Source organism: Oncorhynchus mykiss, chromosome 1 (genome assembly GCF_013265735.2).
Source record: "Oncorhynchus mykiss isolate Arlee chromosome 1, USDA_OmykA_1.1, whole genome shotgun sequence".
NCBI lineage: Eukaryota > Metazoa > Chordata > Actinopteri > Salmoniformes > Salmonidae > Oncorhynchus > Oncorhynchus mykiss.
Window position 1 is genome coordinate 21134248 of NC_048565.1, and position 25742 is coordinate 21159989.

At 41.4% G+C, this 25742-nt stretch overlaps 2 protein-coding genes across 16 annotated transcripts in view; both read left to right on the forward strand.

The window, feature by feature from the left end:
* Window positions 1-29: 29 nt before the first annotated feature.
* LOC110507137 (MAU2 chromatid cohesion factor homolog) lies at window positions 30-7604 on the forward strand. 7 transcript variants are annotated; one of them, XM_021587035.2, is made up of 19 exons: window positions 32-720; window positions 1024-1041; window positions 1470-1541; window positions 1658-1753; window positions 2119-2213; window positions 2368-2395; window positions 2839-2994; window positions 3180-3326; window positions 4113-4203; window positions 4289-4392; window positions 4584-4661; window positions 4801-4875; window positions 4991-5074; window positions 5157-5206; window positions 5359-5436; window positions 5540-5651; window positions 6011-6101; window positions 6211-6338; window positions 6528-7604. In XM_021587035.2, exons 1-19 carry the CDS (start codon window positions 400-402, stop codon window positions 6600-6602), a joined length of 1899 nt encoding a protein of 632 aa, XP_021442710.1. In that variant the 5' UTR covers window positions 32-399; the 3' UTR covers window positions 6603-7604. The 7 variants fall into 7 exon arrangements, with proteins under 7 accessions (XP_036824138.1, XP_036824173.1, XP_036824219.1 ...); XM_021587169.2 differs by having other exon boundaries at window positions 4801-4866; XM_021587106.2 differs by having other exon boundaries at window positions 1470-1535.
* A 6260-nt stretch (window positions 7605-13864) lies between these two features.
* LOC110507450 (transcriptional repressor p66-alpha) overlaps window positions 13865-25742 on the forward strand; it is a 43070-nt gene continuing 31192 nt past the window's right edge. For 5 of the 9 annotated variants that reach the window (XM_036968372.1, XM_036968383.1, XM_036968379.1 and 2 more), the window contains exon 1: window positions 13874-14014. The gene's annotated coding sequence lies outside the window, so the exon portion shown is untranslated. Of the gene's footprint in view, window positions 14015-25742 lie in introns of all 9 variants that reach the window. The other 4 variants (XM_036968551.1, XM_036968593.1, XM_036968626.1 and 1 more) reach the window with 2 other exon arrangements.

The window sequence follows — 25742 nt, forward strand, 5'->3', positions numbered from 1 at the left end:
ATTAATGCGCATAACAATTCCCTCACCTTTAATCTGGTTTACTGTGTGTGTTTGATGAAGATCTGGCAAACCTTCCAAATGATTTCACATTCAATGGTTAACTCTACTGTCGTCTTCCGTCCACATTTCCTTGTTTGTTTGCTGTTGTTGGGTCAATCTCTGTGGTTTTGCAACACCGCCGTCTATTCGTCAGTCTTTCACACCGTTGACGAGGTTTTGACTAGATTGACGATTCTCCCAAATTGAGAAAGGCGGTGGTTTAATTCTAGGTGTTGTCTGCCAAAAGAATATTGGAGTTCTTCTCGCTCACGAGATTATTATAGCACGTACGGCACGTACTTGTTTTGGACTACAAATATAGATTATTACGGTACGTACTTGTTTTGGACTACAAGTACCATGGATGTTTTAAAAAACAAAGATATCGCTTGTAGTCGAAAACACGCGAGGGTGACACGGTGCTCAATGGTTGTTGTTATTGGAAAAATGGCGTCCAACGTAGAGGCCCCGGAATCTTGGTACCTCGCCCTTCTCGGCTTTGCAGAACATTTCCGCACCTCAAGTCCACCCAAAATTCGTCTGTGTGTACATTGTCTTCAAGCTGTTTTCCAGTTTAAACCTCCGCAAAGGGTTGAGGCAAGAACTCATCTTCAACTAGGCTCGGTCCTCTATCATCATACGAAGAACAGCGAGCTCGCGCGGAGCCACTTGGAGAAAGCGGTGAGGAGGGAGAGTTTGAGAAAGCTCGAGGATGGAGTCAGAGATGCGTTCATCGGCGTCTCCTATAGTCAAATGGGAAAAAGTTGTATTGCTAGCTTTTGATAATTTCATTCATATGTAATTGCATTCAGAATAGTATTTGTTAGTTAGCTCGCGTGATATTTTAGCCGCCAGTCCTTTTGCTTCTACTGTAACGTTAGCTAGCTTCACTGTGTTTTTACAAGTTGCTAACAGTTGATTACTTTGACTAAGTTATGCATCCATAATGTGTATTTTTGGCTCTAATATCTCTCTTTTTTTTAGTGGTTCATCTCACAACAAGTATCCTTTTCATTGATATGGTTTCAACCCCAACACTAGCTGGAGACCAACACAGAGCTTAGTCAGTTGGTAGAGTTAGGCGCTTGCACTGCCAGGGTTGTGTGTTCGATATGCGTACGTAAAATGTATGCATGCATGACTGTAAGTCGCATTGGATAAAAGCGTCTGCTAAATGGCGTATAGTATATTACCAACTAGCATTACAATGTGCAATTCTTCAGAACATTTCTCAGATATGTGTTTGCTGCTCCAAGCACATCTCAGTAGTCAAATTACATGTCAAGATTGTGCGTTTTGCTAGGTATTATTACAGCAATGTTGGAGTTAGAAACACAAGCATTTCACTGCACCAGTGATAACATTTGCAAATCTGTGTACCCGACCAATATACTTTGATTTGATGAGGTTTCCTTCATGGAATATCTTAGATCCCACAGTTTGAAGATGTTAAATTTGAGGCTGCAAGTCTTTTATCAGAACTCTACTGTCAGCAGGTACCGGTAAATAAAGCTAAAATACATTTGAAATCTTTTGCTGTCTGGAGATCCATTTGAAAATCATGTTTATATGCAAGTGTAAGGTTGAGTCGTTATGACACGGTATGTTCTGTTTTCAGAATCTGGTGGATTCTGCAAAGCCTTTACTGCGAAAGGCAATTCAGATCTCACAGCAGACTCCCTATTGGCACTGCCGCCTGCTGTTTCAACTGGCGGTACGTTGTGTCGTTCTTTATTGTAAATACTGACTGAACTGAATAGTTGTATATTTTTTTTAAGCCTTATTTTACCAGGTAAATTGACTGAGAACACATTCTCATTTACAGCCATGACCTGAGGAATACTTATAGGGGAAAGGAGGGGGGATGAATGGGCCAGATTGGGAATTTAGCCAGGGCACCAGGGTTAACACCCCTACTCTTACGGTAGTGCCATGGGATCTTTAGTGACCACAGAGAGTTAGGTCACCCGTTTAATGTCCCATCTGAAAGACGGCACCTTTCTGTTGGATGTTTGATTGTAGACTGATACATTGCAATGCATTGAATTTCTCTTCTTTTTTTTTTTTTTACCCTATCAGCAACTGCACACTCTAGAGAAGGATCTTGTGTCTGCATGTGACCTCCTGGGTGTCGGTGCTGAGTACGCCAGAGTGGTGGGCTCGGAATATACCAGGTACTGTAACCTTGATGCTATGAACCATTTACTTTTTATGTCCACATTGATTCATCATTGAAACAAGAGCGATGTTATTAAACATGCCCTCCAATAGACTTATTTTACATTTTCCTATAACGATAGACTGAATAGGTGATGTATGCTTTCACAGAGCGTTGTTTCTCCTGAGTAAAGGAATGGTAAGTCTCAAATTCTTTGTTATAAAAATGCATGATTTTTAATGGCTGTCTTTTGCATTTAATAAGGGTAAACATATATCTTGAGTATGTTATGCACTTAAAGGGATACTTCAGGATTTTGGCAATGAGGCCCATTATCTATTACCCCAGAGTCAGATGAACTTGTGGATACAATTTTTATGTCTCTGCGTCCAGAATGGAGGAAGTTAGAGGTAGTTTCCCAATATACCATAGACTTCCTTCCCGTCTTTGCGCTAGCACAAGTTGGCAATTTCCTTCAAACTGCACACAGAAGCATAACAATGGTATCCACGAGTTCATCTGACTCTGGGGAGGGTCTCATTGCCAAAATCCCAAAATATCCCTTTTAAAGGATGTAAATAAAAAATACTTTTGCACTGGATAGTCTTTACCATAAGGTGTCTTTTTGTCCTGTGTATCAGCTCCTACTGATGGAGAGGAAGCTGGGGGAGGTGCACCCTCTGCTCACCCTGTGTGGGACCATCGTAGAGAACTGGCAGGGAAACCCCATCCAGAAAGAGTCTCTCAGGGTCTTCTTTCTGGTGCTGCAGGTCACACACTACCTGGACGCTGGACAGGTAAGGACTCCTCTTGGCCAAGACCAGGGTGCACAACGCTTGTCAAGGACAGTGAATTAAGGACACCTATGACAACAGGGGCGCACCCCTGTTAAAAAATAAATACTTTCCCTCTAGTTTGTATCGTAATTGTTAAGTAAGTTGCATTGATAGTGACCCACCCCTTCCTTACGTTGGTGCTGCAGGTGAAGAGTGTGAAGCCCTGTCTGAAGCAGCTGCAGCAGTGCATCCAGACTATCTCTACACTCCACGACGATGAGATCCTGCCCAGTAACCCGGCTGACCTCTTCCACTGGCTGCCCAAAGAGCACATGTGTGTTCTCGTCTACCTGGTGAGCCCAATCTCTTCCTCATTCACCTGATGCCTGAGGACTGATTCTGCCCTAGATACTTGTGCAGATCTGAAAGGATTGGATGGCTATATTGTGGTAATATCAACATGTTACATGGTAATAACTAGGGCAGGAATGATCCCAGTATCCCGATGGTAAACAAAACACAATGTGGATTTAAAGTCTTTACTAATCTTGTAAACAAACATCATCATGTTTTCATCCAGAGTAAAATGTATTTATTTTCCAAGCTATTGCACACAATATTCTACATACAGCAGATTCTTAAAGGTCTGCTTCGTGTTTTCATTTTTGCCATGGATAAACTATTGCAATACTGGTATTGTCACAGCCTTAGTAATAACCAGGGTTGGGTAGGTTACTTACTAAATGTAATCCGTTAGTTACTCATTACCTGTCCAAAATTGTAGTCCGTAACGTAACTTTTGGATTACCCAAACTCTAATGTAATCTGATAACTTGCCCCTTAAGAGGCATTAGAAGAAGACAAAAAGCATCCATCAAACGCATTTGGTGTGTCATCATTAGTGGTCAGACTCGCTCAGGTGGAACAAACCTTTTTTCAATGCTGAATTTGTCATTGAGAAAACAGAAAGTAATCCATGAGGTAATCATCTATTTTTTTACAAAAGTATCTGTAATCTGATTACAATATTTTTGCTGGTAATGGATTACAAATGACTATAAAATCTGATTACATAGCTGATTACATATAATCAGATATTCCCCAACCCTGGTAATAACCCTGTTCTCTATATGTTCCAGGTGACTGTCATGCACTCCATGCAAGCAGGGTATTTGGAGAAGGCACAGAAATACACAGACAAAGCACTCATGCAGCTTGAGAAACTAAAAAGTATGTGATTTGAAGCACACTTATCTCACCTCTGTTTAACACTCACTGTTGTCTAAAAGGTATTCTTGACTCCCCTCTATTTCAGTGCTGGACAGCAGTCCCATCCTCTCCACTTTCCAGGTCATTCTGCTGGAGCACATCATCATGTGCCGGCTAGTCACTGGTCACAAGGCCACCGCATTACAAGAGGTAGTATAGAACCAACTGTTGACCCACTTTTATTTCTGTTCAACTTTACTCATTTACTCTGAAATGCAACACTGTGTGAAGTTATAGTGGAATGTTAAAAGTTTAATCAAAGTAGCTACAGAACTATATGACCGGCATTTTCATGCCCATGTCATTTATGAGGATGATTACTTTTTCTCCCCGTATCCCAGATCTCCCAGGTCTGCCAACTGTGCCAACAGTCCCCCAGGTTATTCACCAATCACGCTGCCCAGCTTCACACTCTACTAGTGAGTATTTTAAACCTTCACCCAGAAGACATACCCTCAATTCACTGCCTTGAATAACAGTTACCACCCCACTTCTGTAACTGGGACTACTGTATCTCTAAAACACTTAACTTTGTGTATATGCTGTTCCATTTCTCAGGGCCTGTATTGCATATCTGTCAACTGTATGGACAATGCAGAGGCACAGTTCACCGCCGCTTTGCGGGTAAGTGACGTAAGTCGTAACGCTAAGCTTATTATACGGGTTTATGTCTGCATGTGTTTAATATGTTTTACATTGTCACATTTGTGATAGTGATGGTGAGTAAATATGTGTGTTTTCTTTCCAGCTAACCACACACCAGGAGCTGTGGGCGTTCATTGTAACAAACCTGGCCAGCGTCTACATCAGGGAAGGAAACAGACACCAGGAGGTTGGTAGACACACACACACTATTCATTTCTACTCTAAATAAATTATTGTCTACTGTATTAACTTTGTTCTTTCTTTTAAAGCTCTACAGTCTCCTTGAGAGGATAAACCCTGATCACAACTTTCCTGTGAGGTGTGTAAGCGTGTATTGCATAACAGAGATTTTAATGGTTACTTAATCTTGCTCATCAGAGCCAAATACATTATTTTTTAAGGTTACGTGTGCAGCCTGTTGGTGAGGAGGTGTATTGACTTCGAGTTGACTGATGTGTGTTTGTGTTGCAGCTCTCACTGTCTCCGCGCTGCAGCCTTCTACATCCGAGGACTCTTGTCCTTTTTTCAAGGACGTTACAACGAGGCCAAGTAAGTCTCCCCCAACTATTTTACTGAGAAGTGTCCCATAAGTTCCTAAACCTTTCAGTGGGAATTGGGAAATAATCATTTCGTGATGATATTCTTATTGCAGACGGTTCCTTAGAGAAACTTTGAAGATGTCCAACGCGGAGGACCTGAATAGACTGACAGCTTGCTCACTTGTTCTGCTAGGCCATATATTCTATGTACTGGGAAACCACAGGGTAAGATCACTCCACAATGGTCACAAATGGATCTTTTGCCAGAAACGTCTACCCTGCCACTGTTGGTTTATTTATTGGTATATTCGGATCCCCATGAGCCTTTGCTGAAGCAGCAGCTATTCTTCCCGGGGTCCACAAGTAACAAGATACTGATAGACAAGGAAACAAGGTCACACAAATTTAAAATACAACGATATACTAAAAATAATAACAACAAAAAATGTGTGCCTGTGTCCCATATACAAATGTTAACCTTTTTTTTCCCATGTCGTACTGTTTATACATTTTATTCAACGTGTTTGCGGCAAAATATTTAGCTTCGGTAGGTTGCATAACAATATGTTGTTGTTTTCCTCCAGGAGAGCAACAACATGGTGGTTCCAGCGATGCAGCTGGCCAGCAAGATCCCTGACATGTCTGTCCAGCTGTGGTCCTCGGCCCTTTTAAAAGGTACGCCCACACCTGCACATTTTCTTTCTTTGGTTTGAGCTCCCCACTAGGCTTAGTAAGTATTTGAGTATGTTTCCTTGACCACATTGTTTTTGTCTTGTCCCTGTAGATCTGAATAAGGCCCTGGGAAACACCATAGATGCCCATGAAGCAGCTCAGATGCACCAGAACTTCTCGCAGCAGCTTCTCCAAGACCACATCGCTGCCTGCAGCCTCCCCGAACACAACCTCATCAGCGTACGTATCCATGTTCACTTTTTATCTTTCATTATTACTGCCATCAAAGTTGTGGTTTATAGATTGATTATATAGCTTGTTTCGCTGTGTTTTTCTGTCTGTCCTTTTGTATTCTCTATCCGTCTGTATGACTGTCTGTCTGGCTTAGATGGGTAATTAACAAATCTGTCTCTCTCTTCTCTGTGACAGTGGACGGACGGCCCACCACCTGGGCAATTTCAAGCCCAGAACGGCCCAACGTCCAGCCTGGCCAGCCTGCTATGAGCACCAGGCTCGTAACACAAGGGCTGCCTTCCTTCTGGCCTCAAAGATGTCTAGAATGGAACCATAGTTTCTTTCTGTCTTAGGAAAATTTGAGGGGGAGTGTGAACATTGTAGCAGTTATATGAATAAGTTATTCATGTTTTTTTTCAGCATTTCTTTGTATGAATGCAATTTCTCCTCATGCATGGAAGTTCCTGATATTGATTTACTCTACACGTGTTGCTAACCATCTGCTGAAGATTTTCACAGCTTCATTGTTTTGTACCATCCCATCCTCATGAATTAGTGTAGGTACAATTGGCATCACTTCTCATGTATTGAACCAGTAACATGTTTTGTTTCATGCTAAGTTTGGACATGGATCTGAATGTTAAATGGGTAGTGTTGTTGAGCTCAAGGGTTTGAATTTCTTGCTGAAAGACTGCAAGCGAGAATAGCGAAATAATTGAATGTACAAGTGCAGTTACTTAATGGAACAGCAGGTGTCCCTGTTGAGTTTTTCTTTGAAAAACCTGCTTTGAGAGATTTTGTCATATTTGGCCTTTCATAGATTAGCAAGATGCATCACAAACTCATCTGTTTTCTGTACATATGAACTATAGTTAATTTAAGTTCCATAGATCATGAAGTTGGACATTTTATGAACATACAAGGAACCTCAGATGAAAAAAATCTATGCTACCATTTGTAATATTAGAATTTGTCTTTATAGTTCTAGTTAAGGGTTTTCTTGACAATACATTATATCGATATGCCACATACGAAACCTTTATTGTACAGTGACATTTTATAACGTAAATTTAGTCAAGTGTGTAATGAATTTTAAACTCTCCGATGTAGTACTCCAACTAAATGCTTTTTAGTATTTATGTCGATCTTAATGAGCAGACACATCAGAAGCTTGAGTACTTGCCATATTCTATTCAATGCTTATACTTTTATTGCTTATTTTAATAATTCTTATGAGAAAAGTCAGAATAAACATGGTATTTGCAACCTTAATTTTGCATTGTTTGAAAATGATTGTCAGTGGGGTGATCTTAGCTATCTGACAAATGTACTGAAAATACAACATGCATACAAGTAGCATATAATGATTTCATACCATGATAACTATGAAATATATTTATGTCCACATGATCTATAGATGAGAATGCAATTCACTGAGTTAATTTAATTCTAAATGATTGAGCCCCAACTCCCTGCATAATGCCGTGCTGTGTGTGCATCAAGACTAAAGTGAAACTGGGCAAACGGGAGCAATGAAAAGAATAATCAGAAAAGGGAATGTGCCTGGCAGATGCTTCATTCAATAATAGGTTTTCACTTTGCACCATTCCATGTATTCTCAAATTATTTTTGTAATCATACATAGAACAAACATTTTTGCAACCACTTCAACAAAGGCTGTGTTTACACAGGCAGCCCAATTCTAATATTTTTTCCACTAATTGGTTGTTTGACCAATCACATCAGAGCTTTTCACATCGACACTTTTTCAGAGCTGATCTGACTGGTCAAAAAACAGAGTGAGAAAAAGATCAGAAGTGGGCTGCCTGTGTAAACGCAGGCATAGTAAACGAAAATCTGGGACACTCAAATTAGTGTAATATGTTATGTTTGGAATGGTATTTTTTAATTTGTGTATGTCCATCATCAATTTGTATAATATGTTATGAATTTTCAATATGAACTATATGTTAACAATTCGCTGGTAAGAATCATTCTCAGTGTGAGTAAAGATGCTACAACATATTAATACTAGATGCCTCTGTTTCATGTGATGTTGCTGCATTAGGAATCTGATGAGAAGCAGACAGAGAAGTCTGTCTCTATCATTGAGGATCAGTGGAGGCTGCTGAGGGGAGAACGGAACAGAGCAAATAGAATAGCATCAAACACCTGGAAACCATGTGTTTGATATATTTGATACCATTCCCCTGATTCACTCCAATCATTACCATGAGCCTTTTCTCCCCAATTAAGGTGCCACCAACTTCCTGTGTTGAGCATATGCAGGATAAGTCTGTCTCTGTTGTTAAGGATGTGCAGGAGGTCTGTCTCTATCTTTGAGGATGTGCAGGATAATTCTGTCTCTATCCTTGAGGTAGTGCAATAGAAGTCTGTCTCTATTGTTGAGGAAGTCCAGGACGTCCAGGAGAAATTCTACAAATGCTCTGCCATCTTTGGTTCAACCAGCCACGGTGTGGAGAACAGAACTTGTCCCTTCCATCCTGAGGACACTGGTAAGAATCATGATACCGTTATTCTTAATGTGAGTAAAATATGCTCTAAGAGTGTTCACATACTAAAATGAGATACCTCTGTGTGATGCTGCTTCCCCAGAATGAGGGGCAGAGAAAGGAGTCTACCACTATTGTTGAGGAGAGGCAGGAGAAGTCTGCCTCATCTATTGTTCAGGAGGTCCAGGAACAGGCTGCCTCTTCCACATTATCTGCCTTTACCAGCAAGAAAAAGTCTGCTGAGGAAGGGAACAAGTCATCTTTGTCCCTTGCAGCACGTCCATCCCATGGGGAGGATTCAGAGTTGGTTGCACAGAGGGAGGTTCTGAAGAAGGAAAGGGCAGCAAAAGCTGTTCTACAGGCTTTACTGGAAGAGGAGCATTGCACAAACATACAGCTCCGGCTGAGAGGCAACAACATTGCATCAGACTAAAACGGAGCAGCGCAAGATCAAGAAGCTTGAGGCTGAGGAGCTGGAGCTGATGGGCCAATCAGGAACAGAACAAAACCAAGGATAATCTCTGACCAACTGGCCTCTGAGCTGGCAGAGGAACAGGGCAGGAGCAAACAGCTATGGTGAAAGACCTATAAGAGTTGAAGTCTGCTACATCTGCAGATAAAGCTCAAAGTGACCAGCTAAAAGAGAGAGAGAGGGATCTCTGAAAAGTGAGATCTGAGCTCCCAAGGGCAGGACCTGAGGGCTCAAGTAAAGGCCTTCCTTCAGGTAAATGCAAAAATGAGTCTAAGCACCATCAAAATGACCTCTGAACTATCAAAGGAAAAGATCAGAAGACAGAAGCTCCAGGCTGACCTTGAGGCGACCAAGCATTAGAGTGTGCTGGAGGAGCTTTATGAGACCAGAGCAGTCAGCAGTGACCTGGAGGAGGCTGTGGCCTCGGAGATTGTCAAGGCTGAGAAATTCCATGAGAAGAGTCCAGCCCTGGAAAAGAGCAAGCAAGAACAGAGTGACCTAACTTCCAGCCTGCAGATCGAACGCAGTCGCTGCCACTGCCTGGTTGTGGATGGTGAGGCCATGGTCAAAGACCTGAAGTCAGCTTTGGACACAGCAAAAGTCTACAGTGTCCAGCTGAGTGAGAGACTCCAGACAGAGAGCTCAGCATATGAGGCTCTGAAGTCACAGCACCAAGCACTTATGTGGCAGCACCAAGTGTTAGAGGGTGAGCATCAGGAACTCCTCTGGGATCATCACAGCCTCCTTGCTGAATACTAGGAGCTGATCTCCGAGCAGAAAACAATGGTCTCTAAACATCAAACCCTCCTAGTTCAGCATCACAGCCTCAAATCTAAGTTCCAGGACGTTGAGGCAGACTACCAGGGCCTCCAGAACAAAATTCAGAGTCTGACCAGTTAGTACAGGGCCATGCAGACAAAGAACAAAGCCTTGAAGTCCATGTGCTAGAGCCTTTACTCTGACCACCAATTTCGGATCTTCGAACACAATTCTGTCCTCTCACAGTAGCAGCCCCTCCGATCAGAGCTTCAGGAGCAGCACCATAAGCTGCATTGGCAGCAGCAGGAGCACTGCAGTGTGGCTGCAGCCCTCTCAGAGGACTACCAGAACCTGGAGAACGTGCTACAGACAGCTGACAGAGTGCTGAGCCAAATAAATAACAGTGACATTGGTTTACAAGGATACTATGGGAGGATGCTGGGAGACTGTGCTAAAAAGTATTATTGCTCCACTAAGGAAGAGGAGGAAACGCAGGCCGGGTCTAGGGCAGAGGCATCTTTGTTCCAGGGTACTCTGCAGCTGCTGGACCACAAAGAGAATAACAAAGAAAGAGGCAGCCAAAGATATATGACCACTCACACTACTTGTACCAAAGACACTGGGCCAAAGGAACCCAAACTGTTTGGCCCCACTGAGGAACAGGAGGAAAGAAATGCCAGGAGGAAGCCCAAGTTGTCCTTGCTGAAGTCTACTCGGTGGCTGCTGGAACACAAATATAAGAACAAAGAGAGAAGCATCCAAACAGATATGACCACCCGCAATAATTTATTTGAATTTAAGGATTGTTGTGGTTAACAACGTGGTTTACTTTGTATGGATGGTATTTTCCTTATGCATTGAGTTTACTAATATGAATCCACTATGAATAATACAATTGCTGCTGCTAGCCAATTCCTGAGGATTTTCACAACTAGTCATCATTTTGTAGCACAACTTTTGAATTCAATAGTAATATAAGATTTTAATTTCTTGTCCACCAAGTGCAGTTATTTCATGGACCAGCAGGGCCCCCATTTGAGCTGTGTTTTGATAAACCTGATTTGAGACAGTGAATTTCAGTAACATTTGGCCCTGTCATAAAAACCCATCTGCCTTTTTGAATACACATCTCACATTTTTTTTTAATTACCACAGTTGGAAACAACAAATATATGGACACAAAGTTTGAGTGCTTGCCATATTCTATTCAATGCATGTGTTTTTAAATGATTACACAGTTTTTCAATTATTTTTGGATAGCAGTCTGAATAAACATGGTATTTGCAACCAAAGTGTTATGGAATGTTTGTCAGTAAGTGTACTTAGTGTTTATTAGAAGTGAGTTCTATATTGAGTTCATCATGACTTTTCCCACTACCATGTTCCCATTGGGCAAAGACTGGTTGAATCAACGTTGTTTCCTCGCCATTTCAATGAAATTACGTTGAACCAACGTGGAGTAGACGTTGAATTGACGTCTGTGCTCAGTGGGTTGTGATAAATATGCAGTACTTTTATATAGCCTACATACATTTATATTATAGAGATACATTGACTTAACTCCTTATTCACACAGTAGTCATCTATATTCATATTGTACTGTGCAGTTACTTAGGAATAATTTCCTTTATAGTTATCATTATATCACTTTCATAAAATAAATTGTCCCCAACTAACTACACAGTACAATACATGGGCCCATAAAGACAAGACAAGACATCATGTATCTTGTGGGTCCAACATGAGATTCAGAGTTGAGTTATTTTGGGGAGAGTATCATTCAGGCACAGGACAGAAGAGGATACTACTTGTAAAACTACTCTTTCCCTTTGACTGCTGCGTCTGATTTGTCGATCTCGTTTAATGTTCCTTATTCAGGGGAATGCTGAATCACTCCTGATGGTGAATTACTGCAGGGATAAATACCGACCTAATGGTCAGCCAGTAATGGTCACATGACAGTCTTTGTTACCAGTCAGCCATGCAGATGTCATGGCTGTCTTTCCTTTGATATGACTTGCACACTTCAACAAGTTTACAACAATTTCTGTTCACCCCAAAAAAATGCAATCAATTTATACGAATCAGCCTCTCAATTTGTACGTCATTTTAGAAAGTAATATGTTGTTAGATTTGAGGTATGTTCATAAATGTTTTTGGGCCGTGATGCTTGTTTGGTGATCAGTGTCAGCATAAACAGTTCTGAAAGGAGACGCTTCCTGCCAAATAGTGAGTCCTGTTGATCGTGACAGGGAGGGGTATTTCCTTGTTTTGCTCCTGTACTTCAGTGGGGATTAAGTTGATAGTGCCTTGTTGCTTTAAGCCAGTGTCACACATTGTGCCGACATTGATATGACTCATCTTCTTTTTGTGTACTGGTTTGAAGCTATAAAGCACTATTTCTCAATTTTCTCTAAAGAACAGGTTTCTGACACTTCACACATCGCTTGACATTTGGCCCCAATTAAAATGGATTGTGCAGAGTGCATAGGTACGGTTTAATTGCTCCTGTTTCTTGAGGTTGTTTTCCCACACTGATCCATCCAAGGAAGGGAATGTCACCAACTCCTTTAGAAGAGGATGCCAACCCTATGCCACTGGAATTCTTATGAAATACTTCTGAGATCACACTACAAATTTGGTCTCGAGAATGCAGTGGCCAGACAAGGGCACTGATTTTGTGTGCCCTTAGCTTTTTTGGATCAAACCTGAGAGTTCAGGCATAAGACACACTTTTGGCCAATGTATATGCTTGCATGTTTGAATTCATAACTGATTAAATTAATGAGGGCACCAAGGTTAGTTAGTTCGAAGACACTTCTATCGGCCCAGGTGATCAGTATTAGGTTTGGTTCACTTGAGATTGGAGTTAGGTTCACAGCATTACTTAGTCAGGGGGATAATATTGATATCACTGCAGTGTGATTGTGATATTGATATGGGTCAATAATAGTGATATTCAGGGGTTTAATTGGTGGAATTTACCCCAAAATTCGATCCTTTTATTCAGCCCCCAGTTCCCACTTCTGTTACTTGTCTCTGATTCCATAGTCTCTCTCTCTCTCTTGTTCTCTCCCTGTCCCTCTCTCGCAATAACTGACATGTCTGCACTGAGATACTGTTCAAAGATCCTCATGCACCCAAAGACATGATCAGGAGTATTATTGAGATTGGTCCGGACTCATTGAAAGACAGTGGAGACATCACATAGTACATTCATACATCTGGTATGTTACACGTTGGTACCAATATTGTGTTTGTTTGTTGTTGTTGTTTACTGTTGTATGGACTGTGAATTAAAGAGCTGCCCATGGTTGTTTTAGGGAGGATTCAAAGCACTGAATTGTCAAGTGCCATCATGACAATATGAGAAATATTTACACATCATTAACCGTTTCCATTGACTAGCTATAGGACTAGATTTGTACATTTTTTGTAAAAAAAAAAAATTTTGTATAAATAAATGCTCTGTTAGTTTCATGGAGAGACAGTCATTTAAATTGTGTATGACATTAATTCATTTTAGACATTGATTATTGGTGAATTGACAATTGATTACAGCACTGGTGTGAGGTAGGTAGAATGATGGAAAGTATTCCTGTGGTGGTTGTGGGGCAAAGCATTGCAATGATGAGACAGGCTACTGAAAACTGGACTTTTGAAATGTAGTTTTACACACATGAAATACTCAGTGGCACTAATGTAATCGGACTCTGTTGCCACCTTGTGTGACCACATGCGCATGCTTAGTGATGTGACGCTGTGTTCCATGTATGAGAGAGAAGCTCATTATTTGGCAACCGGAGTGGCAGCGGGCAGGGCTGAAGAGGGGATCCCCGGGATCGTTTTTTTTTTTTTTTTTTTCTTTCTTCATCGAATTACAGGAGTAAATAGTCTGTCAAAACAAGTGAAAAGCGTTACAGCGACACCTCTTCTCCGTAAGTTAAGATATCATTTCAATTGATGGGTTAAAGTAATATTGATTTTGAATTTAATTAAGCAGACGAAGTTAAACTTATTTCCAGTCGTTAACGTAAATATATATCCTTACCTAACTGGCTAACTGCTGTGAGTGCTAGCCTAGGTAATGGTTTGTGTCTCTCGCTAGCTGTAATTAGCTAGCCACTGCAAAGTCAGAACGAACCGTTTCAAAAGTCAAAGAATGCATGTAAACTTGTACCGGTTAATGTTCTAAAAGGCGGATACAAGTATTTTCTTTACAACATGCATTAAACTAGTCCAAAAACAACAAATTGGTTTCGACTCTCAAAAATGGGATTCCTTTATTATTTTTGTGACTGAATCCCGGAGTGGCTGTCTGTCTGTACATGCGAGTGTCCGAGCGAGTTCGTTAGCTAGCCAGCCTGCTGACGTTAGCTTGTCATGAGTGGGAATTTGGTGAATCCCACCACTTACTGGTTTATATTCACGAAATATTATACATTTTAAGAATAAATGTAACCCAAACACGATCAGGACGTTTTTAATTGTGTTCCCCGTAATAGGAATCAAGTGTCAGCTATGCTAACTTGCGACGCTATCTCACGACCTGGCTTTAGTTAGCTATGTTGTTAGCGAGTTGGAACATCGATTTGGTTGGACTGTGGTGGGAGACAGGTTGTTGTTGTAATTCACTTTTTTTTTTTTTCATTTTTTTTTTTTACTGTATCACAGTACAACAAAGGATATTCAATAATTGTATATTTGTTATCAGAAGCCGGCATTCTCGCAGAATTGCGTGAACACGTTTTTATTTTGATGTGTAGTTGAATGTTCTCTCATTCATTAAAAGTGTGTGTATGTATATGTACTTTTTTTTTATGGTGGACGGTGTGCGCGCCACATTCAGTATGGCAAGCAAGCAGTTATTATGGTTCTGTGTCATGATTAATGTACTCATTTGGGTAGTTCCATGTCATTTCAGCAAGCCATGACACCCACCATCTCAGAATGTTCTGACATCGTTTCTGTAGTAAAAAAAAACCCCGATACGATTAGCATACCTGCAACATTATTTTGTTGAAATATAATTTGATCTCTGAGAAATTGATTAGAGCCAAATTGGGTAGTTTAATTTATAGCATACATATAAATAATATTATAGTCGTAAACATCCCATTTGGATCAAACTGTTTTCTAACAATTAGTAAAACCTTATGAATCCAAAGAAATGGTCAAAAGCCACACACATACCCCCCCACCTCAACAATGAGTGTATATAGCAGGCCTGGAATTTCGTGATTTTAGGGGCAAGGACATTTAGTCTTCAAGAGGTGCCCATCTGCCACGGCACCAACATCTGCTAGGGCACCAAGGCCATTAACCCAAATATCCATATTGGCTATGCATATTGGCTACAGCCCATCAAGTCCAAACCGATGCTGACATAAGGGAGGCACCTGAAAATGTAGCCACACTTTAATGAGACGTTTTATTACATATACTGAACAAAAATATAAACTCAACATGCAATAATTTCAATGATTTTATTGAGTTACCGTTCATATAAGGAAATCAGTCAATTGGAATAAACGAATTAGTCCCTAATCTATGCATTTCACATTACTGGGCAGTTGCCACTTGGGAGCCAGGCCCAGCCAATCAGAATTAGTTTCTCCCCACAAAAGGGCTTTATTACGGACAGAAATACTCCCCAGTTTCACCAGATGTCCGGGTGGCTGGTTTTAGACGATCCCGCAGGTGAAGAAGCCCGGATGTGAAGTTCCTGGGCTGGCATGGTTACACGTGGTCTGCGGTTGCGAGGCCGGTTGGACGTATTGGCAAATTATCTAAAATGACTGGTGGCTTATGGTAGAGAAATTAACATTCAATTCTCTGGCAATAGCTCTGGTGGACATTCCTGCAGTCAACATGCCGATTGCATGCTACCTCAACTTGAGACATCTGTGGCATTGTGTTGTGTGACAAAACTGCACATTTTAGGGGGCTTTTGTTGTTCCCAGCACAACGTGAACCTGTGTAATGATCATGCTGTTTAATCAGCTCCTTGATATGCCACACCTTTCAGGGGGATGGATTATCTTGGAAAATGAGAAATGCTCACTAACAGGGATGTAAACGAATTTGATTGCAATTTGAGCAAAATAAGATTTTTGTGCACATGGAACATTTCTGGGATCTTGACAATTGTAATGTAGGATCATTATTAATATCTAAAGGCTTGGTTCTGTCCACATATTTGAGGCATGTTCATTCCGATAGGAGACTTAAGGCCAGTGCCTTTTGCGCGCTGCAACGTCACCCACCTTGCAATCTGAGCGGAGGCAGTCAACATTTTGAAACTATTGAACCATAAATGTAATTGTTTAAAATCTGGATGTGGAAGGTCTTGCCATGTTCCAACCATAGGAATGTTAAGGAGATTATTTTAGAAACACTTCTTCATATGCCATTGAAACCAGTATTTCTCTCATGTTCTCAACTGTCTTTCATTGTCCGGCAGCCAAAGACACAACCTAGTCATATTTCCAACCCATGCTTGTTGTTGCATCTTTAGATTTTCCCTCTATTACATTTCTGAAGGATATTTTCATTTGTCATGTGAAACCACTCGCATTTGCAGTGCACTTTTGAGAAAGAGAAAAAAGAATCACCTGATAGCTGGAACAGCATCATCTAGTGGTCATAACCTGGTAATATCAGGATGTAGGACATAAACCTAACAAATCCATATTCATGGAATATTCATGGCAAGCTAACAAGTAATTTCTCTGAACAGGGGGAGAAAATTCCACAAAATTGAGTGGGAATACATTGCATAGGATGAAGAAACAATACTTGGAGCCACAGCTCCATACTAAACTCAGCAAAAAAAGAAAAGTCATCTCACTGTCAACTGCGTTTATTGTCAGCAAACTTAACATGTGTAAATATTTGTATGAACATAATATTCAAAAACTGAGACAAACTGAACAAGTTCCACAGATATGTGACTAACAAAAATTGAATAATGTGTCCCTGAACAAAGGGGGGGGGGGTCAAAATCAATATTAACAGTCAGTATCTGGTGTGGCCACCAGCTGCATTAAGCACTGCAGTGCATCTCCTGATGGACTACACCTGATTTGCCAGTTCTTGCTGTGAGATGTTCCCCCACTCTTCCACCAAGGCACCTGCAAGTTCCCGGACATTTCTGGGGGGAATGGCCCTAGCCCGCACCCTCTGATCCAACAGGCGTGCTCAATGGGATTGAGATCCGGGCTCTTCGCTGGCCATGGCAGAACACTGACGTTTCTGTCCTGCAGGAAATCACGCACAGAACGAGCACTATGGCTGGTGGCATTGTCATGCTGGAGGGTCATGTCAGGATGAGCCTGCAGGAAGGGTACCACATGAGGGACACAGCGTTGACATTGCCTGCAATGACAACAAGCTCAGTCCGAGGATGCTGTGACATGACGGACCCTCCACCTCCAAATCGATCCCGCTCCAGAATGCAGGCCCCAATGTCATGCTCATTCCTTCAACGATAAATGCGAATCCGACCATCACCCCTGGTGAGACAAAATCGCCACTCGTCCGTGAAGAGCACTTTTTGCCAGTCCTGTCTGGTTCAGCTACGGTGGGGTTGTGCCCATAGGCGACGTTGTTGCTGGTGAAGACTGGCGAGGACCTGCCTTACAACAGGCCTATAAGCCCTCAGTCCAGCCTCTCTGTCTATTGCGGACAGTCTGAGCACTGATGGAGGGATTGTCAATGATTTTGAAGCTTTGAGGTAGCTATAACATGGATTGTGTATGTGTGCCATTCAGAGGGTGAATGGGGAAGAGAAAATATTTTAGTGCCTTTGAACGGGGTATGGTAGTAAGTGCCAGGCGCACCAGTTTACCCCAAAAACTGCAAGGCTGCTGGGTTTTTCATGCTCAACAGATGCCTCATACGGGTGATTACTTTCATTACAAGCCAGTGTGTCTGTCGTAATTCAAGTGACCACAAAGTAACAGTTCCTGTTGCAGTGTGACTGTAAATTGTTTTGTAGTGACATTAAAAAGGGACTTTATCTCATTGTATTGTCACCAGATGGGCTTACCGTTTCTCATAAGATTGATGCGCTATGGACACTCGACCTCGTTAAGTCATTTTACCTCGTTTACCTCGTATGAGAGGTTAGTATGTAGTAGAGGTCGACCGATTATGATTTTTCAACACCGATACCGATTATTGGAGGACAAAAAAAAGCCGATACCGATTAATCGGCTGATTTTTTGAAATTCTATATATACACATTTTTGTAATAATGACAATTGCAATAATACATATGGGCTTTTGGATGGGTGTGAGTGTGAGTGTGAGTCATAATTCCCATGACACCTTCTAGCAAAATCTGAAAAGCGGTTCCTTCATTCATTTATTCCATAGGATATTTTTAGATTCACTTAAAATAAGGTCTGTGTTTTGTGTAGACTTACACCACCTTGCCAATGTTATAACTGTGTAGATATCCATAGGATAAGGTAACTGATCAATATTGGCTAATTATAAGCGAAGATCATTTTTGAATGAAAATATTTTGACAAACGTTACCTTATCCTAGTGAGATTTACACGGGTATCAAAACGCCGAGGCGGTTTAAGCCTGCACCAAACACAGACCTTATTTGAAGTAGATCAAGACATCCTCTATGGAAGACATGAACGGTAAAATAACGAAGGAACCCCTTTCAAGTTCAGCCGCAAGTTATTACAGGAATTATAACGCATCGACTATTTCTCTTTAAACCATATACCTTTGACTATTACGAGCCTGCTGCTGCCTACCACCCCTCAGTCAGACTGCTCTATCAAATAGCTAATCATAGACTTAACTATAATAAACACACAGAAATACGAGCCTTAGGTCAAATCCGGAAACTATCACCTCGAAAACAAACCGTTTATTCCGTTCCGTATTTTATCTAGCGGGTGGCATCCATGAGTCTAAATATTCCTGTTACATTGCACAACCTTCAATGTTATGTCATAATTACGTACAATTCTGGCAAATTAGTTCGCAAAGAGCCAGGCGGCCCAAACTGTTGCATATACCCTGACTCTGCGTGCAATGAACGCAAGAGAAGTGACACAATTTCACCTGGTTAATATTGCCTGCTAACCTGGATTTCTTTTAGCTAAATATGCAGATTAAAAAATATATACTTGTGTATTGATTTTAAGAAAGGCATTGATGTTTATGGTTCAGTACACATTGGAGAAACAACAGTCGTTGATTGATTGTTTTTTACAAGATAAGTTTAATGTTAGCTAGCAACTTACCTTGGCTTACTGCATTCGCGTAACAGGCAGGCTCCTCGTGAGGCAGGTGGTTAGAGCGTTGGACTAGTTAACTGTAAGGTTGCCAGAATGGATCCCCCGAGCTGACAAGGTAAAAATCTGTTGTTCTGCCTCGTTCCTAGGCCATCATTGAAAATAAGAATGTGTTCTTAACTGACTTGCATAGTTAAATAAAGATTAAATAAAGGTGTAAAAATAAATAAAATAAAAATCGGCAAAATTGGCGCACAAAAATACTGATTTCCGATTATGAAAACTTGAAATCGGCCCTAATTAATCGGCCATTCTGATTAATCGGTCGACCTCTAGTATGTAGTGGTTATTACTATAGGCCTAGTATGTTCATCCATTGTTGAGAAAGCTTACAGAATGCATGAGAGATTTTTTTTTTATTTGTTTGGTGATTATCTAGCATCCATTTCAGCCCCGCAGAGAGCAAGCTGTACCTGTGATTTCCCAGAGAGATGTCAGACCCTCCTCAGCTGATTAATGACTGGAGATTCACTGATAAAGGGGCGCCTCTGAAATAATAATCCAATTTTCAGCTCTGCGTCGGTCACTTGTAATGCTCCTCAATTTAGGGCTAATTTAGAAGCATACTGCACTATATGGAGGGATGAATATCGTTTCCATCCATCCATATGTCTGGCTGATATATTATTATAATAGCAAAGCAGCAGGGCACCTTCACGGACAGCAGTGGGAAATGGAACCGATTGATTGTTGAACAGGTCGTAGCATGGTCATCTTGAGCGTTGAGGTTATAAGGGAATGGGAGACAACTATGGATTGGCTGCCGGTCAGATAAACAGATGGGAGATAGAGGGCTGGTGTCCTCTCTCTGCTGTGATCACTGGCCAGGGAAGTGTACAGCGTCATCGAGTGGTTAACAGGAAATGCAAGAGGGCCAGCCACGCATGGTCTGAGTCAACCAGTCACAAGCTTTGGTTTCCCTGAGACCAGCTTCCTGACACTGTAGGGAGGTAGTCATGGAGGATGGGTTTCTGGGGCCTTACGGGGGCTTCCGATTCATGTACTACTACTACTAGGCTATAGCCTACTAGCAGCAGGGCCAGTACCGGGATTCAAGTCAGGGTGTGTAGTATGAGGTAGAACCAACCTATAGATGCACATGCTCATATTATCTTTAGAAGAGACTTCATTAGCAAATGTGATGTGCATGTTACGACTAGAGATCTGTCCTGTGGTGGTATTGTGCACATTTCTAGGCTATGCCTTGTCTATCCATATGTTTATTTTCTTTGTATTGAGAGAATAGGCCTACTATAGGACATTAGCTGTGTTGGTCACCAGATCTCACCAACCCTCAGGCCCTAGGCTATTCTGAGAGGTGGGGGAGGAATCTCATGTCTGTACTCTTCATGTTTACCCTGTTGGACTTCATATTGACTCAACTGTGAGTACCAAGTCTACCTTTTCCTCATGTCAGAAACAGAACAGCTCTACCACTTGAGGAACGCTGTGTTTGTGCTGGATTCAGCCTAAACCTAGTAATCCAGAAAAGATTAGAACTTCAGTGATCAGGTGCGTGGATGGTCAATATAAATGTGAACGCTGACCAATGAGCCTTAGTTTTAGGAAGAAGAGAGCACCCCACTTCGAGTCCGTCACAATAGCATCTTTCTCTCCTTGACTCCTCTGGACTGGTTTGACAGGTGAAGGCAACAGGACAGAATTCTACCAATAAATTGCTTTCAGTTGACCTATTATTTCAGATCCTGGATGCCAGAGGAAGATTGTTTTATTTTTAAACATACTCTTGAGCCATTGACGACTGAGGTGTGTACTTAGAGCAGGCCATCATCTTCAACAAGGCAACTCATTGCCCAAGGGGTCAACAGGCAGCTCAATTCAAGCATGGTTCTTCATTGTGTAGATTCACAAATGAGAGGCTCCACTCTTTCAACATGAAGCTGTGAAGCTCATCAGACATTTGGGGTTGGCTCTGGTATTCCATAGGGAAATCACCACCTGTTAACCAGGTAGGTAGGCCATATGGGCTATTCAAGAATGATGTGCTTGTGTCTACTGGTGTCTTATATATTTGAGTCGTGACTTTTTAATGAGAACCATATGACTTATCCTGTCTGCACCAACTGTTATCATTGTGTCCTCTATTTTCACATGATTAATGCATTGAGTTGACTAGCGGACAGATGTTTGCGACATCATCATAAAAATATAAACTCATGGAAACTGTTACAAAATGTGATCACACTCCTCCTCTGGAATGCCTCAGAACATTCTCAATTACTCCAGGTTTAGCAAGAGTCGTGGATGAAGAAGCAAGGGCTATGGCATTGCTACATTTTTCTAGTTCTTCTCCTAACAATAGCTCCCACTGTCTGTTTTAACTGGCCAGTGCTGACATGGCAACTCTGGAACACTCAGTGCGGCAGCCACACGAATACAGCATCAAGGCACTCATCCAAGAGGGGGACTAAGCATCCGGGTGCCCTGCTGCCTGCCTGTGTCGCAACCAGGCCAGCTAGCTGTGTACTGAACTGATGTCACACTAGTGTAGGTGCTGACTGAGCTTCATCTAGCCCACCTATAGAATGTGTGTCACTGTCACAGCTTCAATAGCTTCCAGGTAGGCAGTAGTGGCTGTAGGTTGGTTACTGTTTTGTTTTGGTTGCTGTGGATGTGACACAATAGGAGTGTGTAATATTTTGTTCATTGGGATACCCTCTGTCTGTCCAGTGCTTAGGGGATTTGTGATGTGTGTTTTGAAGTAATTTAGCTGAAATGCGAGATTATCACTCATAGGATAGTCTGTGCAGATCACATATCCCTTGTCACCAGGAACGTGTAGTTTGAAGGTTAAATTCAATAGGAGATTTATCCCAAGCCACCTTGTTTGGTACAATTGCAATCGGTTGTGGCTATACATTTTCCTTGTTGTGGATTCCTTCAAGGCTTGGTTCGAGATCAATGTTAGCAAATACTTGGAACTTTTGTAGCGTTCCAGAAGGGCAACTCGTGGTTGCATGTCTCAGGGCTTAGAGTTCTGTATTTGATGTAAGGATAAGTAATCCCTGATGTTGATAGATACTTTAATTTGCATCAAGATTCACAAACACCTGTAACAGAATAGATTTAAAGGGATATGTCAGTATGTTGTTCATACGTCCACCGTTGATGTGGTCCCAAAAAGTGTGCATGTCAGCAGTAAAGCACTTCCAGTTCAAAACAAATAGCGTGATGATGATGTTTTTCATCATATACAGATAGCCTGCTCCAAAGATTCAAGTTCAGGTTTTGTTACCAGCATATTGGCTCAAGTATGTGTTAGACGCAGGGCTCTAAATTAAAAAATGTCATAGCACTGGTACTCCCAACTTAAAAAATGTAATTGATTGAGATGCCTACACTGAGTGTACAAAACATTAGGAACACCTGCTCTTTTCATGACAGACTGACCAGGTGAAAGCTATGATCCCTTATTGATCAGTGTAGATGAAGGGGAGGAGACAGGTTAAAGAAACAATTCAGACGTGTGTGTGCTATTCAGTGGGTGAATGGGCAAGACACAAGATTCAAGTGCCTTTGAACAGGGTATGGTAGTAGGCGCCAGGTGCACCGGTATGTGTCAAGAACTGCAATAGAGCTGGGTTTTTCACGCTCAACAGTTTCCTGTGTGTATTAAGAGGGGTCCACCACCAAAAAGACATCCAGCCAACTTGACACAACTGTGGGAATCAGTCAACATGTAGAGTCCATTCCCAGATGAATTGATGCTGTTCTGATGCAAAAGGGGAGGGGGTGCAACTCAATATTAGGACGGTGTTCCTAATGTTTTGTACAAAAATCAGTGTATATTGGGCCTATATGAATTCTATCTACCAGGGGCCGTTAACGCAGAATTCTGTGTTTTTCATGCAGGAAAAAAAAAACTCAAAATAAATATCTTGCTACGCAGATCTAAAATGCTTCTTATTGTAATTTCTGCTAGCCAAAAGTGTTGCACTTTTGTTGTCATCTGATGAAATTAATTTATTTTCTGCTGAAATTGTTGCACTGATGTATTTTCTGTGAAGGAAAACTATAGTTACAGGTCCCTTGATCACTCAAGCAAAAAACTCTGACTTTCAATATAAAATGCAGGGGATTTATTTTAATTTTATAGTTTAATATCTGCATTTTTAAAATGCATATTTCTGAACTTCTATTAACTTCTTATGGATCCCAAAATGTCCCATAAACATCACAAATGGTCTTTGATAAATTGCTTCTTTACATCCCCAAAATGTCAATTTACTTGGCGCGTTTGATTCAGAAAAACACCGGTTCCAACTCGCCCAACATGCCGACAAAGTATCTAATAAGTTAACTGTAAACTTGGTCCAAACATTTCAAACAACGTTCCTAATCCAAATTGATGTATCCTAAAATGTAAATAATCAATCGAATTTAAGACGGGAACTACTGTGCTCAATACCGGACGAAAACAAAGGGAAGCACGTTCCAGGTTGCTCGCACCAAAACAGAGTGCACCTGGAGTGACACATGGCAATAACAGGGCTACTTCTTCTAACAGGGCTACTTTCTCAAAGGAAAAACATCAACCAATTTCTAAAGACTGTTGACATCTAGTGGAAGCATATTTCTATTAAAAAGGGATTGCCATAGAAATCTAATGGAAAACAGATTGAGCTCCAAAAATGTTTTCCCTGGATGGACTGTGCTCGGGGTTTCGCCTGCCAAATCACTTCTGTTATACTCCCAGACATTATTCAAACAGTTTTAGAAACTTCAGAGTGTTTTGTTCCAAATATACTAATAATATGCATATCCTAGCTTCTGGGCCTGAGTAGCAGGCAGTTTACTTTGGGCACGCTTTTCATCCGGACGTGAAAATACTGCCCCCTTGCCCAAAGAGGTTTTAATAACGCAACCTTTGAGCTACTTTTGAAGCACATGTTGTGCCCTAGAAACTAATACTGTATGTAACATTGTAAAGACATTATTATAACAGCTAAAATGTTGATACCAATACCGGTCATTGAAATTACAAAAGTAGGTTTCTACATTGTGTAAAAGCACTATTTCCCTATTGGGATGCATTACATTGAACATTTGATCTGGTCGTTTTGGCAAGATCGCAAAATTATTTTTGCCGTAGTTGGCTGTACCTGCACAAACACATTTCTTTAAAAACGTCCTGTGATGTCAACATGCAAGAGATCTGTCATTCACGCATTGCTATGGTCATTGATCTGCTGAAGAAGTTATCACTTTCTTTTTCCGTTACTAGGTGGTTAGCTAGGTAATATGACTGAACAAAGTGTAAACTAATGGTTAACGATGTGCGAGTAGTGTTAGAACGGCCCACAATCCGTTATAGGAAGATTAAAATGTTGCGGCTGTAATATGGATCAGATATTTTGACTTGGTTGGGCTTGAAGGTGGTGCAACCATGACCCTATTGAATGTGCACTCAATTTTTTTCTCTAGGGCCACAACGGTACAGCACGAAACAATTATTATCTGGAAGATTTTGTTCCTAGTCACAAAGTGCTCTCAAAATAAAACTTGTGGTCACAGCAAATTTTTCTCACACTTTAGAGCCCTGTTTAGACAGCCAAGTTCTTCTGAGTTAAGCTAGGCCTAGTCATTGTTTGCTCGGAGTCAGCACTGACCTATAACCTATTGTAACCCTCCACTTGAAGTTATGGAGAATCAGGGTCCTGTAGTTGACCATAAGCAGGGTAAGCTGAACTTCAATGGAGATAATGGCATTAAAAATCATGACTTCAAGGCAAAACAAGTCTAGTCTAGCTGGTGAGTTTATCCACTGGCTGGTTCATCATGAAGATCAGATGGTTAATGGAATCAGAGGTACAGCTTCTGGTTTTTCATTCTATTAATGATATGAGTTCATCTGCTCTTAATGTCCCAATGTAGTGCATGCCGCACCTCGATCGGCCTGAATCGTGATTGTAAACACTGTCAACTAGTTCTGTCCTTCTCCGAGACTGTGTATGAGAAGGGGGGGGGCAGTGTTCTTGGTGTTTGTGAGTGATCGTCTGTTCCGTGTGTGTGTCAGTGTGTGCATGTGCACATTCCTTTGTGGTCACGTGTAGTGGTCTGGCTGCACTTCCTGGGCTTTGCCCATGCCGTTCGTTGTCATGTTGCTAAGTGGAATCCAGGTGGAGCCTAACTGGCAGATGCATGGTTAAAGGCTTCCATTTTGTTAGGTAACACCCTAATGGCCTGATCTGTCAGTGGTGTTAAAATGGCAGTACTTAACCCTTGGTGTTCAGTACCGAACCAGTAGGGGAACCTTCTCTGCCACAACCAATAGGAGAGAGAGCGAGAGAACGAGGGAAAGTGAGGAAGAGAAGAGCAAGAG

Bases quoted from the DNA above. Each gene is read 5' to 3' on its own strand.
- LOC110507137 (XM_021587035.2), top strand. From the start codon at position 400: ATGGATGTTTTAAAAAACAAAGATATCGCTTGTAGTCGAAAACACGCG. The intron at 1,754-2,118 runs GTACGTTGTGTC...TTACCCTATCAG, and splicing joins GCCTGCTGTTTCAACTGGCG to CAACTGCACACTCTAGAGAA. The intron at 3,327-4,112 runs GTGAGCCCAATC...TATATGTTCCAG, and splicing joins TGTGTGTTCTCGTCTACCTG to GTGACTGTCATGCACTCCAT.